Here is a 20146-nt window from a genome sequence, read left to right as displayed (position 1 = left end):
TGCAGCTGCTGTCAGCTTTAATTGGCCCGGCAGACTTACAGCCAGGCGCCACTTATCTCTGACCTGAACTCTGCTGGAAAAAACATTAAACAGGCTTCAAAGACTGCTGCTGGGTTCAGGAAGGGAGGGCGAGAAACAAAGAAAAAGACTAAAAGACACAAAAGTTCAGATTAAAGCAGCAACTACAAAAAGTAAAAATGAGAGGGGGGAGTGAAAGGAAGAGGGAGGTCCCGGTAAACGTGTTTTTCCAGCGCTTTCCCTCGTGTTTCTCATGTTGTGTCTGCTCAGAGTGAATCCTCGAACCACATGGAAACAGAGCTGCTCCACAGAGAGCCTGAGCACAACAACTGGTCAACTTCAGCAATCTGAATGTTAATGAGCAGTAAGTCCCTCCCATCTCTCTCTCTCTCTCTTGCTCTCTCACACATGCACACATACAGCTGTTGTGCTGTTTGCTTTCAGGAAATTGGGACCTCACAAAACAATGAAAACAAAGCCAATGACATGTAGACCCAGGGCTGCCGACAGAGGGGGAACACAAGGTCAGGTGTCCAGGGCCCTGGGTCACAAGGTCGCCCAAAAGGCACCTCTAATCCTTAAGACAATATGCCCCCAGCATACTGTCTTAAGGGACCTGTAGAGATTATCTCGTCCTGGGCATGAGCAATTCTATCGGCGGCCCTGTAACAGTCATAATCAATTATCAGTGTATTTGATGTGACTTCAGCTCTGTGGCTCACTGGTTGCTTAACCTCACTATCACATACATGTGTAGAACAACTGCAAATAACACATTGTGATTTTTTTTCTGAAATGCAAAATTATATGCTGCCTTATACGTGGTACATGTAATGTAAGCAATATCTAAATATCACACATCAATCACTGTATGGCAGGAGTTCAAACTAAATGATGAGAAAGGTAGAACAAAAGGTAAAGGGAGTTGTGTGAAAAATCACAACTGAGGTGTGAAGAACTATGTTACAGCTTCTGTATTAATACAGCTTTTTAAGATTGAGATGCCATTTATATACATGACTCAAAATGAGCTCAGTCAGCACATCAGAGGTTGACAGTTTGGGCAGTGTTCAACAAATTCTCCTTAAGCTACGGTACTGGGGAAATAAGGCTGTGGCTTGTTTGTATTCCTTTGAACCGATCACAATCGGCAGCACAAAGCCCAGGATGCAGCAGTGGTTCCCCTGCAAAACAGTGACTGGAGAAACTTGTTTTATGTATGGGGAGTTGAGTTCTGACATTAAATGCGCACTATGTAAGAATTTTAGTTTATAGCATTCAAAAATTACTAGTTATAACCTAAAATTATCAACAGAATGTTAATAAATGACAGTTTTGAAGCTAAATCCCTGCAAAAGAACAGGTGAGCGCTGTAGCTTGTTTAAGTTAGGGACCAGATTCGGTTCAGGTCACTTGCTAGTTTCAGTGTGTAGGTCGCCAGCTCCGAAGTTGTTGTTTTCCATAGCAACACAGATTTTGAAATCAGTGACATGCATGTTGCCTGCGGATGCTGCCTGAAATAAGTCCCCAATGGCAGTCTGAGACTAATTTGGACGTAAGACCAGGGATCGATCTCTAACTTTGAGAACATGAACATAGAAAGTTGCCGTTCTCTTTGGTCAGGTATGAGCTACAGTCAGTAAAAGTCAACCCATCCTACAAGTGTTTCTCAATAAAGGTTTCATGGTGGATACTATAAACTGGAGAGGGGGGTCCGGGTTATATGAGGATCGATGGCTCCCTACAGATATTGGTCAGACTGTGATGTGTCTGGCCAAAAATGTTCTGGTTGGACGCAAATTATGACAGCGTGGTTATGAGGATGGTGACGTCAATTCAGAGTCCAATAATGGTCCAGTCAGGCCGTCTCTTACAAACAAGAAAATATTGATCGTGTTATTGGAATGAAAGAAGCAAATGCTTTTCCACACTGTGGGTACGTCCACTCCACGTCAAAGGACGATGCCCGTTTCTTTATCATAACAAAAAAGTCAATGCCATTTATGTGTATCTACATGTAAATGATTTTCTTCTATATTCCTGTGTCATCATTTTAAGCCTGTGGTGTTTGTAAGATTTAAAAGCCTTTATCTAAGCTGTCCGTGATGACACATGACACTTGAGGGCTTTCTGCCAGAAAATCATGTGACGCAGTATAAATGTGACACAGTCCCCATATTCAGGAGGTTGTGATGGATGAATGGGTTTTAGCACAGGACTTTCCCTCGGGAGACTGGGGCTTTGTATCCAGTGTGAGTCAAATTTGACTTATTTTTAGACTTAGCTGACTCATTATTTTCAGTTTTTATAATGTATAAAGTTGCTGAAGTCACACTGTGTACTTAAACTTCAGCAATAAAGCTAAATATGCCCATGGTAACGCCATATGTTAACGTCGCTAGCTTTGTGATTGGTCAAAACATCCTCCAGGATTTATAGGAGTTAACCCACATTTTGGCACATTTCAATGTGTATTGCTAATTGTAGATATTTCACAATAAAAGTCTTACATTTGGGCACATTAAATAGACTTGAAGACATTTTACATTTGATTACTTCAGTGACTTAGGAATTAATCAGGGTTATTGTTACATCCAAAGACATGAAAACATCATTAATTATTATACTGTGTTTCTGAACACTCTGATTTCCAAAAAATTAGGCTTATAGAATTGGCTGTTTTGTACTGAATAATGTTGATAGGATAAATATTTCATCAGGAGTATTTTCATTTTTAAAGTTAGCAGAAAATATGTTTTGCATACCACTGTACATCTTCTACTTCTCTTTTTCTACAAACCCACCTCGCTATAATGAAGAAAAGAAGAGTGTTGATTCAACCAGTTTATCACCACCCCTCTGCACAGTTTCAATGTAATGTTTTGGTATAATGTGAACGTTTACTCATTTTATATCATCCATTTGTCTGCATGCAATGTACCTTTATACTACATTAATTTTGGATTAGATCCAAAATATGTAAAAATTAAATACGTACAACAATGCTTCTGTGTCATCCAAAAAAATGTGCAGATTGTAAATATTTTATGACCTTGTATATTTAGCAAATGATGGACCTGATGAAGCTCTAATCACACACACAGGTAGACAAATATACACAGACAGTATTTCTAAGGTGTGCCTGTGGTCTGGGGGTCACTATCATCTAATCACAGCACTGATCATCTCATCATCCGTCCCTCCACCATCACTGCCTAGACCCAACGGCACCATTCAATTAACAGCATCCTGCAGCTACATTCATTTGCTGCCTAATTGACCTCTGAGTCGCAGTGGAGATCAAGTCCTGGCAATGACAACAGCTGCACAGAGTGAGACTCCAGCATGTCGACACCATAATTACACAGCAAGTCCTCCAAAATGGGCTGTGGGGTCAAAATTGAGTGAAAAGAAAGATAAAGAGGCAAGACAAAGGGGCAGAGGGGATGAGAGAATAAGAAACAGATGAGGGGGGAAATAGAGGAGGAAAGCAAAGATAGAAAAATAGAGGAGGAGAGAAGAGAGCTGACCAGAGGCTTGTTCAACCATGAGATTAGGCTAAGTGATGAAAAGCAGGGAAGAAATAGAGACAGGGGCAGTTGGAGAGCCTCGGGTAAGAAAAAAGCAAAGAAGATGGATGAAAAATGCTTTTCAGATGCTTTTAAGTCTGGGTGAGAGCAGAAATCAAGATAATATGCTTCTACAATAGCCAACACTGGAACAGGAACGACCACTGGCCTGGATCTAATAATGGGGGTTGATAAATAGTTTCAGCTTCAATCACAGCGTACGGCTGCACCCACTCAAGGTTGAAGCATTAAATTAACATGGGTGTCTGGACAGCTGTATAAAGGATAACATCACTCCAGCTCTTGAACAACATAAAACAAACTAATCTAATCTGGTGGCCCGACCACAAAGCAAGACAATAAAAAGCACATAACAGAAACTTCAATGACAATACATGAAAACACGATCATTTGCGGTGGCTCAAAGTAGGATTTTTTCTGAAATTACTATACACTGATTCTGGATTATTTCATCAAAGGCTGATTGGGACCCTGGTCCTCCAGCATAAGATTAGAAACATGGGTCGAGACCTCATCTGATCCCTGCTCTATTGATGGTGATAAAAATCAGTCACTCCAAACATCGTCACGCTCAAAGTTTGGTACTGTAAGATGTGTCAGCCTGTGAAGTTACCATGCTCTTGTAAGACTTGCAAATGATAATCAGCACCGCTTGTGGCAGATTATATGCTTGATAGTTGTTTCAGATCAAAACAGGTGATCAGAGTGAATTAGTTGGTAATTAATATTGTTAATCTGTATTTTCTCAATGTGTAAGTAGGCTTAATAAATAATCCACCATAAAAACTTTATTAGGGGCTCCAAATTATGCTACATTTTTGGATTTTTTTGGCTAACTGCTGAAACACATATAACCTACAGCAGAAATACTGTCATCATCATTGGACAAGAAGGCAGGTTAAGACCAGCAGACTTTGAAACCATCATGGCCCTTGGTGTCTTTCGACCATTCAACCTGACCCTTTGGACCGTCCCAGGGAGGAAGACAATCGGAATAAGAGCCATTCCAATCCAGTTTGGTTTAAGGCTGCTTCTGGCTAATGTCTGGTCACAGGTAGGGCTGTCATGGTAACCGCAAAAATGAACTACCACGATAATAACAAGCCAACCATGGAGCATGGTAGGCCACCGTCATAACCACACGTGAAGTCACCTCGACTCAACTCACACCACTTCACGTTCATACAGTAACAATGGCAACTGCACTGGTACCTAAACCGAGTGTTACTTTGCCCCTTTGGGAGCATTTCGGTTTACAGCCAAATGAAAAAGGAGAACCAGCTAATTTGAATCTGCACCAAAAAGATCACTGTGAAACGAGGAACCACACTGAATTCGGGGGCTCACTGAGCAAATTACCACCCAGTTATCGAGGTGAAGCTGCCCCCTCCAGCACAGAGTCGCGGAGCAGCTGATGCCGGTGCCAGCCGACAGCTTGGAGTTGGTGAAGCCTTTGTCCGATTTGCCAAATACAAGATTGAAAGTAACAGTGTCAGTGGTTTTATAAGGAACATCAAAAGTAAACTACACATTATGGACACAACAAACACGTCATGTAATCAGTTCACTTTTGATATTTGTGATGAAAGCATTGACAGGTTCATCTCTGATGCTAAAACACATTATAGGATCACAGTATTTCTATTACAGAAGACATTATGTTTGCAAACTAACTGTAATGTCAGTTACACAGTAATATCCACAGTATGAAAAGTTTGCTAACTTGAGCTAACATTAGTCATCATAATGCTCATACCACACCAAGTAAGACTGGAGAGACAAAATCCCTGAGTGTGTTGCTGACCATGGGTGTTTGTTTGTTGTGTTTGATATGACAGATAACAGATATGACAATGTATGACAAAATCACACACCTTATCATGATCACTGCATGAAAAAGTAAGTGCTGACAGACTGAATTTATGCACAGAATAAAAAAAAACAACCCATAAATCATTAGATGGAATCTCAGGTAAAACCCAGTAGGGAAAAAGGAAGAATGGGACAAAATATTTTCCTGCTACCACAAAATTGGGTGCTTTGCTGCAAACACAGTAGAGAGCAGACCTTAGATGTTTCCTGGATTCGCTCTCAGAAATCTGTCTCAAGAAATAAAACAAGTTTACAGCATCTGAAAAAATGTTGAACCTATCAGTGGTACACAACAGCCCTGTCTAAGGCACTCAGACAGTCTGGTATGGAGGAGTAGTCAATAATGAGCCTTTGCAGAGTTATGACTCTCCAACACAAACAGAATCAATCAGCGAGCCTGAAGCCGTGCGAGATGCTATTGAAGTGCAGCTCACACTGGACTGGGATCAATGGCGAAGCTAGAGTTGACCATCGATCCAAACCATCCTCTGGTCTCCTTCCCTGTCCCTTCCTCACACTTCAGCAGAGACTAACAAGGTAAGAGAGCCAAGACGAGCCTGGCTGAAGTAAAACGGCAGCATGTAGCATTCACTCCTTGATCTGTAAAGGAACAGACTCTGAAGAAACACATTCTTCCTCAAACATTCTTTGTGGGCTAAATGGTGCTTTAGACAGCCACTTTAAAGATCACTTAGACCCCCACATGGGTCTTAGCTGCTATTTGGAGACTGGTAATATTGTAGTTGTCCTGCTCGAATGGGCTTAAAATAAAAAGTTTCAATATTTCAAAAAAAGTGTTAATTTTTGGCTGAGGTGAAATAGTTGGTGTATCGATAAAAGCAAAATGTGTAAAAGTGACCTAGGGATCATTATGTTTAAGAAGCATTTGACTTAAATGTCCTCCCCAGCTCACTCAGGTGTTATGGTAATGAGGTGGGAACATGTTACGGCTCTAAATGCTGCTCCAACAGTGCCTCCACATCCAACAGCATGATGCACTGTAATGTCATAATGTGAGTGTCAGCAGCAGATCAGCCATTCAGTATCCCCATAGGCATTCAATGCAAGGTTGTCACTGTCCAGTTATAAGTGGAGAAGCTTTACTGTGTCACACATCACGTCACTCATGTGAGTGTGAGAATGGTAGCAGCTGGCTGTGGCCATTACTGTCTAACATTAGTAAACTGAATTAGTTAGTTCAGTAAATCAGGACATCGTATTATAGATGGATTTGAACCAGCAATCATATACAGTAAGCCGTAGTAGCTTGATGTGTTGGGACGGGGTGTTACCCGCAGATTCCACTGGATACGGTACCGCTACGGTACGGCTGCGTTACGGCTCCGGTACGATTGTGCTCCTTCGTCCTCGTCCGGCAACCCCCACCAGTTGCGTTTTGAGTCCGCCACGGCGCAGCTCCGCCGATCAGCTGGAGTTACGAAACTGAGGAACTCCCGCGACAATAACATAATCACACACGACCGCAGTTATATGTATGTGTTATAAACACAACAACACGAAGTGTTCCCGACCGACGGATTAGAAGAAGAGCTCGTATTTGTCTCTTTTTTGAGGTGTTTTATTTTGAAAATCAACCAGATGTCTTGTGGTTGTTTCGTGTCTGACTTCCTGTCTGCTCTGTGCTAAATTCGGCTGAATTGCTGCGTTGTGTTGTGGCGTCCGCCAGAATAGAAGTCCTGCGTATCTGAGCCACAGGGCTGCGGACTGCCGGAGCTGGGACGCAGCAGACACGCAGCGCAGCGGACCTGGTGGAAGTTAACACATAGACTAGAGTGCTATGGATCAGCTCCGCCGCCGTGGCGAAGCCGTAACGCAGCCGTACCATATTCAGTGGAATCTGCGGGTTATTCTATTGTCTGTACTCACATTGAAATACTGACATTGATTTCAGCCCAACTACTGTATGGATCAGGCCCACCATAGTAGTGAAAAAATACTATTAGGGATGCACGAGACAGATTTTTCCAACCGATACCGATAACTGATAATTACCTGCCTCTTGCGATAATCGATAACCTAAAAACCAATAATTTTCTGTTTATTTTTAAAATGTAAGATTCACATTCTCGCACTCATCAAACCATTCAGTGAGAGCTTGTGCCTTGTATGAAAACATCTGTATTCGTTACGTTTCTCAGCTGATTTACTTTGTTTTTTACACCCATTTTTTTATATTTCTGATGTAGTTTGAAGTCACATTATAACAAAACTAATCCACTGATGATAACGCTAAGAAAGCACACAGAGTGCACTGTTTTAAAGCAACATCAAGTTCCACTTTTTAACTGCAGTTCTCCTGAATCATGTTTGTGGCTTCTGAAAGGTAAGCCGAGGAGTAAAGGTCTTTAATGGTGTATTCATAAGTTACTTGCTTGTTAATTCAGCATGGAGATGAAGGTCGGCTACTGTGCAATTTTTAATAATACATACACAAGTAAGCAACAAACTTTTAGTCCTTATTCGTTTGCTGCAACGTATGAATTTTTGATGACATAACCTTTTAAGTTATGCCACTGACTCTGCATGGAACATTCTAAAATTGCAAATCGAATTATAGCAAGATGAACAGCAGGCACTGTGGCAAAAAATGACAATCATGGTATGATGTTCGAACAAAATTGATGCTAAACTCCAATTGGCAGTTGTGAGGAGACAAGAGGAGAGGTGGGCCATGGCAGCCATCCTCATCCGAAGAACAACTACATGAGTCAACTTGCAAGTAGCTCATTATAAACCATGCTTATGCTTCTTGTTATGCAGCGACCTCTAGTGGCCATAGTAATTTTTATGGCAACAGCGAGGAAATTAGGTGAAATGGTATGAAGAGCGACAAAGTCTGCATAACGCCTTGATTCCACGTCTCTGGCATGTTTGTGTGCAAAGCATTCTTTTTTCCATCCTCCGCGCTGCTTCATATCTCACTAGGAGCGCTTCAGAAACGGAGCGTTGTTCCTGCCTGATGTTGTTGATGTGCTCAGATTGCCTTAATGGGTGAGTAGGCTACGTAACAAAATGTTTTTTTGTTTTTCTGTGTTGAATGTGTTTATTGTCGATATTTCCGACTTTGTGATGCCTTACATCCACAATTTGCACAGCGTGTTTTATTTTGAAAATTGACACACTGTTCTATGTTGTTCCTGTGTCTGACTTCCTGCCTGGTTCGATCTGCTAGACCCGGTGCGTTTTCTCCGCAGAGCAGAATAGAGCACTGCTTCGGAGACGTTGCTGAAATGTAGTGTGGCACAGCTGGACGGCCATGATCGGCTTCGGTGCGGCTAGAACGCGATGCAGGCATTCCCGGTTGAATTTAGGGGTAAAGTGGAGGACTGGGCTGGATGGTTAGATAAAACTATTGCAAGAATTTCACCAAAAAGACAGCTGTTCATGTCCTACATGAAAGGAAATATCAACGGTGAGTTATATTAATTTGCTAATGTAATTAACTGACCACACATACATAATGTATCTTAACTTAAGATATAACGTACTTATTTTTAACCCAAAACACAAAGTTTTCCTAAACCTAACTAACTGTAAGTGTACGATGAAGGTCTGGTACGTCTGACGCTGTTACGCTGCAACGGACGTGTTATTTTGGGGAATGGTGAAATATGTCACTGGCAATCGACCTATTCAGTCATTAACGTATGAGGATGTGTGGAGAGGAGGAGAATGAGGAGAGGTGCAGGGAGTGAGATGCAGGGCATCAGGCTGCAGTGTGTCTAGACAGTATTCATGATCCATCTGTCTGCCACTGCCACAGCAACAGCCAGCGGCTACAACAAGATGGCAAACTCCATTACCACATAGAAACATTTTCTCTCTCCCTCTCTCTCTCTCTCTCTCTCTCTCTCTGTCTCTCTCCTCATCGCCCCATACCCTCTCTCTCCATCTCTCTGTCTGGCCCTCTGTCTTGCTTCCAACTCCCCCTTTTCTCTCCAATCCCTCTGAAACTATCTGCACTCTTTTCAATCTCATGCCACTCTTTTTGGGCAATCACTCCCTTCCTTTTTCTTTTTCTCCCTGCACCCATCCCTCTCTTTTTGCCTCCCTTTCTCTAAGTCTCTCAGGCATCGCCAGAAAATGTGCACCGGCTCAGAAAATTACAATCATTGTACAGCTTTCCCATAACGCTGGCCACAGACACTTACATTAACATTCGCTCTAGACAGCTAAATATTTTAAGTACCCGGCTCAGGATTCTATCCATTGGAAATGAGTGCCACCCCCCCACCACCCACCCACCCCTCACCCCACCCCCACCCTTCCCTCCAAATTAAAAAAGAAAAAAAAGGTTGTTTCTAGTGCCTTGTGGAGGATAAAAAGAGTAGACAGACAGAAAGAGAAAAAAGGGGTAAATGTACAAAACAACAAGGTTGCCAGGTTTAAGAGGTGAAGCAAATCTGAGGTAGGGAGGTGAGGGAGTGGATGAGAGAGGGAGGGAGGGAGAGAGGGGTGAGAGGAAGAGATGTAGTGGAAGGTAAGGAACCCACCAGACACACACACACACACACACACACACACTCTCACACAGAGAGAGCCTAGGATGAAAGTGCTGCTGTAAAAAGTTTTCCCTCTCCTCCTAAAAGTTGTTGAAAGAGAACGCTGCAGCACATCAAAGTGGCCTGGCAGACAGCCATCGTAGCCCATTGGTGTCCTTCACCCCCCCCTCCATCTCCCCCTCCGTCTCCTTCTCTCTGTGTCTCACTCTCTCTGTTTCCATTGATCGCGACGAGTCGAGGGAACACTCTCATTCCCTGGACAGTGCTGCTCAGCGGGAGGTAGAGGGAGGTGGTGGGTTGGGGGGTGCTTATGAAAGCAGACAGAGAGTCAAACAAAAAGCTGTACAGAAATGGAACGGTGGAAAAAGTTTTGAGGAGGATGTTTTAGATGGATCTAACAAAATCCTGTGTTGTATGTATAAGGATCCCACCCTGTGGCAATTTATTTACCTCCAACTGTTGTACATGGCACATGGCAACACCTCTTATCACTGCTGTTGATTGTGATGTTTGTACATTTGTAATATTCACCAGTGTGGCCTTTCTGTGAGCACCTGTGTGTGAGATGCTGTGATACTGGGAGGCCATGACTGTGAGATCTGAGATGCAACATGGTGGATAAGATTCTACACTTCTGCTAAACTTCAACCAAAACATTTACAACTTATTTGATCACCTGCAGACTTTCTCCAAATAATCAAAGTACAACACAACACAATTACACACAGGAGAGAGGAATGGATCGATCCTTACTCCTACAAATGTGCAATGGACCAACAACCAACCAACAGACCAGCGACCAACCAACAGACCAGCAATCAACAACCAACATACCAACAACCAACCAACAGACCAGCAATCAACCAACAGACCAGCAATCAACCAACAGACCAGCAACCAACCAACAGACCAGCAACCAACCAACAGACCAGCAATCAATAACCAACATACCAACAACCAACCAACAGACCAGCAATCAACCAACAGACCAGCAACCAACCAACAGACCAGCAACCGACAACCAACATACCAACAACCAACCAACAGACCAGCAATCAACCAACAGACCAACAACCAACCAACCAACAGACCAGCAACCAACCAACAGCCCAACAATGCACCAACAGACCAGCAACCAACCAACAGACCAGCAATCAACCAACAGACCAACAACCAACCAACAGACCAACAATGAACCAACAGACCAGCAACCAACCAACAGACCAACAATGAACCAACAGACCAACAACCAACCAACAGACCAGCAACCAACCAACAGAACAACAATCAACCAACAGACCAACAATCAACCAACCAACAGACCAACAACCAACCAACAGACCAGCAATGAACCAACAGACCAGCAACCAACCAACAGACCAACAATGAACCAACAGACCAACAACCAACCAACAGACCAGCAACCAACCAACAGACCAGCAACCAACCAACAGACCAGCAATCAACCAACAGACCAACAACCAACCAACAGACCAACAATGAACCAACAGACCAGCAACCAACCAACAGACCAACAATGAACCAACAGACCAACAACCAACCAACAGACCAGCAACCAACCAACAGACCAACAATCAACCAACAGACCATCAACCAACCAACCAACCAACAGACCAACAACCAACCAACAGACCAGCAACCAACCAACAGACCAACAACCAACCAACAGACCAGCAACCAACCAACAGATCAACAACCAACCAACAAACCAACAATCAACCAACAGACCAGCAACCAACCGACCAACAGACCAACAACCAACCAACAGACCAGCAACCAACCAACAGACCAACAACCAACCAACAGACCAACAATCAACCAACAGACCATCAACCAACCAACCAACAGACCAACAACCCACCAACAGACCAGCAACCAACCAACAGACCAGCAATCAACCAACAGACCAACAACCCACAAACAGACCAGCAACCAACCAACAGACCAGCAACCAACCAACAGACCAACAACCAACCAACAGACCAACAATCAACCAACAGACCAACAACCAACCGACCATCAACCAACCAACAGACCAACAATCAACCAGCAGACCAACAATCAACCAACAGACCAGCAACCTACCAACAGACCTGCAACCAACCAACAGACCAACAATCAACCAGCAGACCAACATACTCTGCGAACATGTCTGCAGTACAGTTGGTATGGGGATGAAGGAGGACAACCACTGTTGTCATGCCATTCAAACGTGGGCAGCTCTTGTTTTTTCACAGGGACCCTCACGGACAAACACATGCTGACAGTATAATTAGCTGGGAACACACATCACATGCACGACATTATAGGCGAGACTGAAGCGTTAATTTTTTCAATAATCACAGAATCTGACCTGTGTGACATGTCACTGTTCTCAGAGCCAGCTGTCCTTTCAGTTGCAACACGACAGAAGGCGGACAAATCATCTTTGACAAATGAGTAATATTAGAAGTTTGTTTGTCTGTCTGTCTCTTTGAGACAGTGTCAACTGCCCTTTCCCTGCTGAGGACTGTCTCTGTAGACAGGTGTATAGGGCAATTAAATCTGTGTAAGTGCTGAAAACATCTTTCTTTCTATTATTTCTCATCAGTTTTGCTCACTCACTGCTGCCTTTCCCCTATGTTTTCCTCGTCCTAGATTATTGTACTCTTTTCACTATACAAGCTTTGTTGATGGCATTTTTATGTATAGATTTTGACTTGTGAATGCATTTGGATTAATTACTGAACATTTTATCGTCTCAGATGTTCCTGTGATTTCACTCTGTGTGAATTAATGGCTATGTTATAAAGATAATGGTTGTCATGTTGTTTGTTAAACGCCGTCTTCAGTAAATTTGGTGCTGCTGTTGTGCAAGAGTTCAACACTTATCGAATCTATGCACCAAAGTCTATCTATCTTAAAAAACTCATTGTGTTCCATGGAAAAGTGGTTTGCAGCAGCACGCCCACAAAAGATGGTGCAACTCTCATGTTCCACCTCAGCATCGATCATCATATCTGCTCACTGAGATCACCAGGGAGAGCAGAACCAAATCAGCAGAGGGGAAAGAGACAGTAACGAAGGAGGAGAGAAAACCAAGTAGAAGACGTGAGTCTCTATCTGATGGTGTGAGGGACAGAGAGGGAGGCACAGAGGTGGAGCAGCATCCTGAAGCACTCACAGTTGAAGATGCCCGGCGGAGGGTGCTGGGTGACCACAGGGCAGTTTTCCTCATCGCTGTTGTCCCCACAGTTATTCAGCTGGTTGCAGATCAGCGAGCCCAGACGCAAACAATTCCCATTGGTGCAGTGGAACTTGCACTCTGTGCAGGGGAAGGGAGGGTGGGGGGAGAGGGGAAGTAGAAAGACAAGAGACATTCCTTAGAGTCTGAACATAAGTCTAGAAGCAACTTTTAAAGGAACAGTTCTCCCAAAGATGAACATTAAGTCATTATATACTCCCCCTCATACTGATGTAAAGTTACGAGAACTTTTGAGGTCCATAAATCATTTCTGGAGCTTCACAGCAAAACAGTGTTGCAGCATTCTCCTATACACCTGAGGTAGATGAGGACTTGTTTAAAACATTTAAAAAACATAAAATGGGAACATACAGCTCAACCAGCGTCATCCAAGTCTCCAGAAGCCCTGAGATCCCAAATTAATTAAAAAGACAATACTTACATCCTTGACATGCAGTCGAGCTCATGCACCCACTTCAGATCGAGATTGCGCTAAAGCTTTTAGGTTTGCAGCTACAGTGGAGGTTTCAGCTTAAAAAGGGTGTAAAAAATCTTTTCAAATCAATTTGGGATCTCGGGGCTTCTGGAGATTTCGGACGAGCTTTATGGAGCCATTTTATGTTTTTCTCAGTTGTGGTAGTCCCCACTTACTTCAGTTGTTACTGCAATGCTGTTTGTGAAGCTCCAGAACTGTTTTGTGGACCATGAAACCCTCCCCAACTTTCCATCAGCACAGAGGTGAGAAGATTATGACTGAATCGTCACTCTTTGTGTCAACTGTTTCTTTAAACATTATATCTGATGTTGCACTTTGCATCCGCGAGAACAAAATGTTTTTTATTCAACGTCTTTATTTCTCCTTCTCCCCACTTTTTGTCTGCCGTTGCAACATCGGAATATAAATACAGTCAACATACAACGTAAAAACAAATAGATGAATAAATAAATAAGTCATCATTTTGATAAGAATAATGGAGGTGTTGATCCCAAAAAAAAGAGCAAACAAAGTTTAAAAAAAAAAATGATGTCCACACATGTACCAGCATCATCTACCAGTAGTAGTACATGCAACCACATTCTAAAATCAGTGATAAACTGTAAGGCCAATAAAACGCTCAAATACTGGGCTGTTATGCGCAGTTCTGCCCGTTAACTACGCCTCAGAATGTGCAAGGTCATGTGAAGTCATTTTTTTTCCTATACCTTTGAGCTCAGACACAAAGCAGAGTTAATGTGTTGAGTTCACACAGAAACAAGGTTGGGGCGAAAAGTGGTCTACCATTCAAAACAACAAATAAATAAACAGCTTTTCAAACGGGCCTTTGATGTGCTGCAGCCCCGAACCATAATGTTCCGTCACGGTTATCACCAAAACGCTTCTTTCCCCCTAAATATTAATATGCCTGATTAGCACTATCTGGTGAAGAAAAAAAACACCTCAGACCTCTAAATGTGAAAATGAAAAAGAAAAGAAAATATATATATATATGTTCTGGAGGGAAATGAATAATCATGCTGAACTTTAATCATAATAAGTGAAAATAACAACAACAAAGTGTTTGATGCACTGCAAAGCAAGGCCATGTCAGTATGCCCCGGAGTGTGATGTGTGTGGTTTAGTGCAGCCATTCTCTAAGAGCCGTACTCACACTGAGCCCACCATGACTCCTCAAAGACTTGAATGAATTGAAAGACTCACACACAGTTATATATTCTACAGAAGATGATCAGTACACTGTGTATATGTTGCCTCTTTATAGATAAACTGAAATCACAAAAGTGATTTCTAGTGCAGTCAAAAATTATAGTTAAAAGTTATTTTCCATTTTTTGCTCATTCTATTATGAAGCAGAACAATGGTCTTTGGAAACATCTGAAATGGCACTTTTGGCATCGCACTACTATAGCATTGCTGAATGATCTATAGACAGTCAAAAGAAAAATTGATACAACAAACACCTGGTGTACATAATAATCATCATCATTGATAAATGTTAAATTTATAACATTTTACTTAAAAGTGATTTCACTGTTAAAGAATGGAATTCTTCATAAACTATTGATAGACAATTGTAAAGGTTTATTGACATCAGTTGCAACTTTATAATGGCCATTCAAATAATGTTTACTTATGAACTACACAGTATTTATAAACAATTTACAAAGTATTCATATATATACAGTACAGACCAAAAGTTTGGACACACCTTCTCATTCAATGAGTTTCCTTTCTTTTCATGACTATTGACATTGTAGATTCACACTGAAGGCATCAAAACTATGAATTAACACATGGAAATATGTACTTAACAAAAAAGTGTAAAACAACTGAAAATACGCCTTATATTCTAGTTTCTTCAAAGTGCACCTTTTGCTCTGATTACTGCTTTGCACACACTCTGCATTCTCTTGACGAGCTTCAAGAGGTAGTCACCTGAAATGGTTTTCACTTCACAGGTGTGCCCCGTCAGGTTTAATAAGTGGGATTTCTTGCCTTATAAATGGGGTTGGGACCATCAGTTGTGTTGTGCAGAAGTCAGGTGGTTACACAGCTGATAGTCCTACTGAATAGACTGTTAGAATTTGTATTATGGCAAGAAAAAAGCAGCTAAGTAAAGAAAAACGAGTGGCCATCATTACTTTAAGAAATGAAGGTCAGTCAGTCCGAAAAATTGGGAAAACTTTGAAAGTGTCCCCAAGTGCAGTCGCAAAAACCATCAAGCACTACAAAGAAACTGGCTCACATGAGGACCGCCCCAGGAAAGGAAGACCAAGAGTCACCTCTGCTGCGGAGGATAAGTTCATCTGAGTCACCAGCCTCAGAAATCGCAGGTTAACAGCAGCTCAGATTAGAGACCAGGTCAATGCCACACAGAGTTCTAGCAGCAGACACATCTCTAGAACAACTGTTAAGAGGAGACTGTGTGAATCAGGCCTTCATGGTAGAATAGCTGCTAGGAAACCACTGCTCAGGATAGGCAACAAGCAGAAGAGACTTGTTTGGGCTAAAGAACACAAGGAATGGACATTAGACCAGTGGAAATCTGTGCTTTGGTCTGATGAGTCCAAATTTGAGATCTTTGGTTCCAACCACCGTGTCTTTGTGCGACGCAGAAAAGGTGAACGGATGGACTCTACATACCTGGTTCCCACCGTGAAGCATGGAGGAGGAGGTGTGATGGTGTGGGGGTGCTTTGCTGGTGACACTGTTGGGGATTTATTCAAAATTGAAGGCATACTGAACCAGCATGGCTACCACAGCATCTTGCAGCGGCATGCTATTCCATCCGGTTTGCGTTTAGTTGGACCATCATTTATTTTTCAACAGGACAATGACCCCAAACACACCTCCAGGCTGTGTAAGGGCTATCTGACCAAGAAGGAGAGTGATGGGGTGCTGCGCCAGATGACCTGGCCTCCACAGTCACCGGACCTGAACCCAATCGAGATGGTTTGGGGTGAGCTGGACCGCAGAGTGAAGGCAAAAGGGCCAACAAGTGCTAAGCATCTCTGGGAACTCCTTCAAGACTGTTGGAAGACCATTTCAGGTGACTACCTCTTGAAGCTCATCAAGAGAATGCCAAGAGTGTGCGAAGCAGTAATCAAAGCAAAAGGTGGCTACTTTGAAGAACCTAGAATATAAGACATATTTTCAGTTGTTTCACACTTTTTTGTTAAGTATATAATTCCACATGTGTTAATTCATAGTTTTGATGCCTTCAGTGTGAATCTACAATTTTCATAGTCATGAAAATAAAGAAAACTCTTCGAATGAGAAGGTGTGTCCAAACTTTTGGTCTGTACTTTATGTATATATACTGTATACACACACACACACACACACACATACACACATATATATATATATATATAGTATAACATCAGTTGGAACTTTACAAGAAATTTTGCTTGATAAATGGTTTATAAAGCATTTCATTGTTTGTTAAGTGAAATAACCATTAACCAAAGTTCAATGAACTAAATTAACCATTTAATGATAATTAATGATGGTTATCATAAAGTGTTACCAACCAAAGATATTGTCTGTTTTTTATTGGTGCCTTCATCGCCTACATGCAACTCAATCGCCGAAAATTCAGTTAGAGATTCGGTTAAAAATAGCCTTGAAAATAGCCTTGAACCACCACCCACAAGCAGATATGAGGAGCAGGTTACAGATCTCTGGTGAACTCACTTCTTTCCAACCCAAACACAGATTTTTCATTTTCAAACTTGTGTTTTTCAGCCCCAACAGACGCTGCCTCAAGTGACATCACTTTTATCAAAGGACATTTATCAAACTTCATTCAGCTCCCTCTGGAGACACTAAAGGCTTCATTCAACTTTTTTCATGTATGCTGTAGTACTCCCCAGCACCTGGAAACAGATATGTAAGTAAGTAATATAAAGCCATGGAGAAACGTTTGGTTATATTTGCAGAAGTTCTAAGATATGTGCTGCTAAACTTTGTTGATGAATCAATACAATGGAGGTCAACATTCCATGATGGCCTGATAAGAAACTTTATGCTATAGCTAAGAGCCTCCGTTTCAAAGCAGGATAAAATGGTGGCTGTCTCATCATAAACTTAAATCTTGTTTTCGAGGTTTAGAACAGTACACAAAAATATGTTTCGGGAAACAATTTTATGGAAATATAGGCGACGGACAGAGTATCCATTCATTTTTGATGAGCACATTTGACAGTTTCAGCGGAGTTTTGTGAGCAGTGTTTGTTCAGATGCCTCTTTTATTTATTTTTTTCCGACTTTAATGAGACATGCATCTGAGATGCTGGTGCTTTAGTGTGATTTCTAGTGGCAGTGAATGTTGTGTATTTAAACTTGAACTGAAATTTGATTGTGTGTGGATTATCCAAAGTAACCGCATGATTGTTCCTGGAAGGAGACATCCATATGTCAGTTTTAAATACTTTCCGTGAGACAGCAATTGAACACCAGTCAGAGTGGAGCACTGATTAATAATTAAGCGTGTGAACTGTGTGTGTATTAGGCAATTATAATGTAGCCAGATTAGCAACCCATTCAGTGTAGTGTGTATTTACTTTTATACTTAATATGCTGGAGGCTTTCATTTCCTCCAGAACAATTACAGAACAAATCTACCCGACGCTACAACTTCATATTCAGTGAAGTCAAAAGTTTCACTGTTAAAGCAGGCTCTTATCACTGCCAACACAATTATTACTGTAATTAAAACTCACACTAAATGTAATAAACAGTAATGGTGGAGAGCGCTGGAGGCAGGTTAGTGACAGTGTTGTTGAACCATTTCTGACTCAGTTTATCTTCCTTTCCTAGAGACAAAAAAATCTCAGATTTATGATGCAGAGATTAAAAAAAACATCCTCCCAACACAAAGGAAAATCAATCATGAGGCAAAAAAAAAAACTTCACACGAGAAAGCAGGAGGGAGCAAAAGAGAGGGAGGCGGGGAAAGAAAGAAAAAGAGTGCACAGGAAAAAAAACTGCCCTTCTCTTCATGTCTGTGGTATATTCTACAGATACAGACATTGAAACTAGTGGGATGTTGGTTTATTACTGGGGGACTAAGAAACAGATCAAAGCATCACTGATCCAGATGAAAAGCAGCGGAGGATGAGGTGTCCTGTCTTCAGTCTGCAGTCTAACAGGCGACAGGTGGCCAAATGAAACACACTGTTACTGTTGAGTAAAATTATGGATTTCTTTTGCTTGTTTTTAGACATTTTAACAGAGAAATGTCACATATTATATCTTTGAAATAATTTGGCAGTAGAGGAAAATATTAAAAATGTATTATTTTGTATTGTAGAGTCATTGGTTATGCATGCAGCAAACCCATCCCAACATGAGAACACACTCATGGATGTAAGTCAAATTCTGACTTCTGTTTTACATTGTGTTCTTTATTGTTTCCACAGTTTCCACAATTCAGCTGCCGTCATTCAGTGATGTAGTTATCAAGAATGTTGTTAGATGAGTAATGCCATGTACGTGATTATCTCCTTGATGTCTCTTTAGTTGTTCTTTAAAAACAAATTGAGCATAGCCTTACTTCAGGCAGGCCACGAAGCCAAGCTCAGCTCACAATCCAGCTACATCAGCTTGATAGCAGTTAATCTCAAGCCAGCCCACATCAGCTGATGGATCGGCTGGATCATCGGCTGATTCCCTTCTATGCATCTGATTGCCTAATCTCACACAGGGCGCCTTATTTAAACTGCTTTAGCCTGCCTACCCTTGCTGCTCTCACTGCAAGCCATTTTGCAACCCAGCTCTTCCTTTAATGCTGTGCCTGACTAATCAATGCAATTTCTGTTGTCACTGATGCCTGCTCTGTTCTGTACCCTACTGGGGGTCTTTGCTGCTGCTCTCCCTGCCTTAGGCTTTCCACGTATGCCAGAACAGAGCCATACTGCCAAATATATGTTACTGCAATGGAAATAAAGTTTCTTTGAGTAAAAGTAGGGCTGACTGAACTATTTAAATGAATGCATGTAGCCAAGTTTCTTTAGGGTCTCAGAAATCACTTCATCTACATGTACATAAATCATTTAATAATGTGTCACTGCAGTGGTTTGTGGTCTATAGCTGTGAAATGCACTCTGCTGTTTTATCGGCCTCCTCAGGGGTCAAACCAGGGTCCTATTCTTTTCTCCTTGTATGTGGTTCCCTTGGGCCAGATTAGCAGCAGCTTGTTTGTCAACAGTCGGCTATATTTGATCCTCCATTGAAATTCCAACATCAGTGCCAATAAATTGGTCAATTCTGATTTGTTTTCCTTTTTCAACTGAGGAACAACATTGCAATAACCAGACTATAACAGCAAAGAAAACAGAGACCAACACATATAATCACTGCTCCATAGCTACAGGTTCAAAATGTCAGTGGTGACTTA

General features: G+C 41.8%; 1 protein-coding gene across 2 annotated transcripts in view; it reads right to left on the bottom strand.

Moving 5' to 3' along the window:
- The window catches only part of LOC311260582 (low-density lipoprotein receptor class A domain-containing protein 4-like), a 284242-nt gene that overhangs the window by 119315 nt on the left and 144781 nt on the right, over positions 1-20146 (bottom strand). For both annotated transcript variants that reach the window (XM_084358599.1, XM_084358600.1), the window contains exon 3: positions 13188-13328. In XM_084358599.1, the coding sequence (XP_084214725.1) occupies positions 13188-13328 (141 nt within the window). The remainder of the gene's footprint in view (positions 1-13187; positions 13329-20146) is intronic.

This window comes from Pagrus pagrus (genome assembly GCF_965226575.1).
Source record: "Pagrus pagrus genome assembly, chromosome: 7".
Classification (NCBI taxonomy): domain Eukaryota; kingdom Metazoa; phylum Chordata; class Actinopteri; order Spariformes; family Sparidae; genus Pagrus; species Pagrus pagrus.
This window is presented reverse-complemented; position numbering and strand designations above follow the sequence as displayed.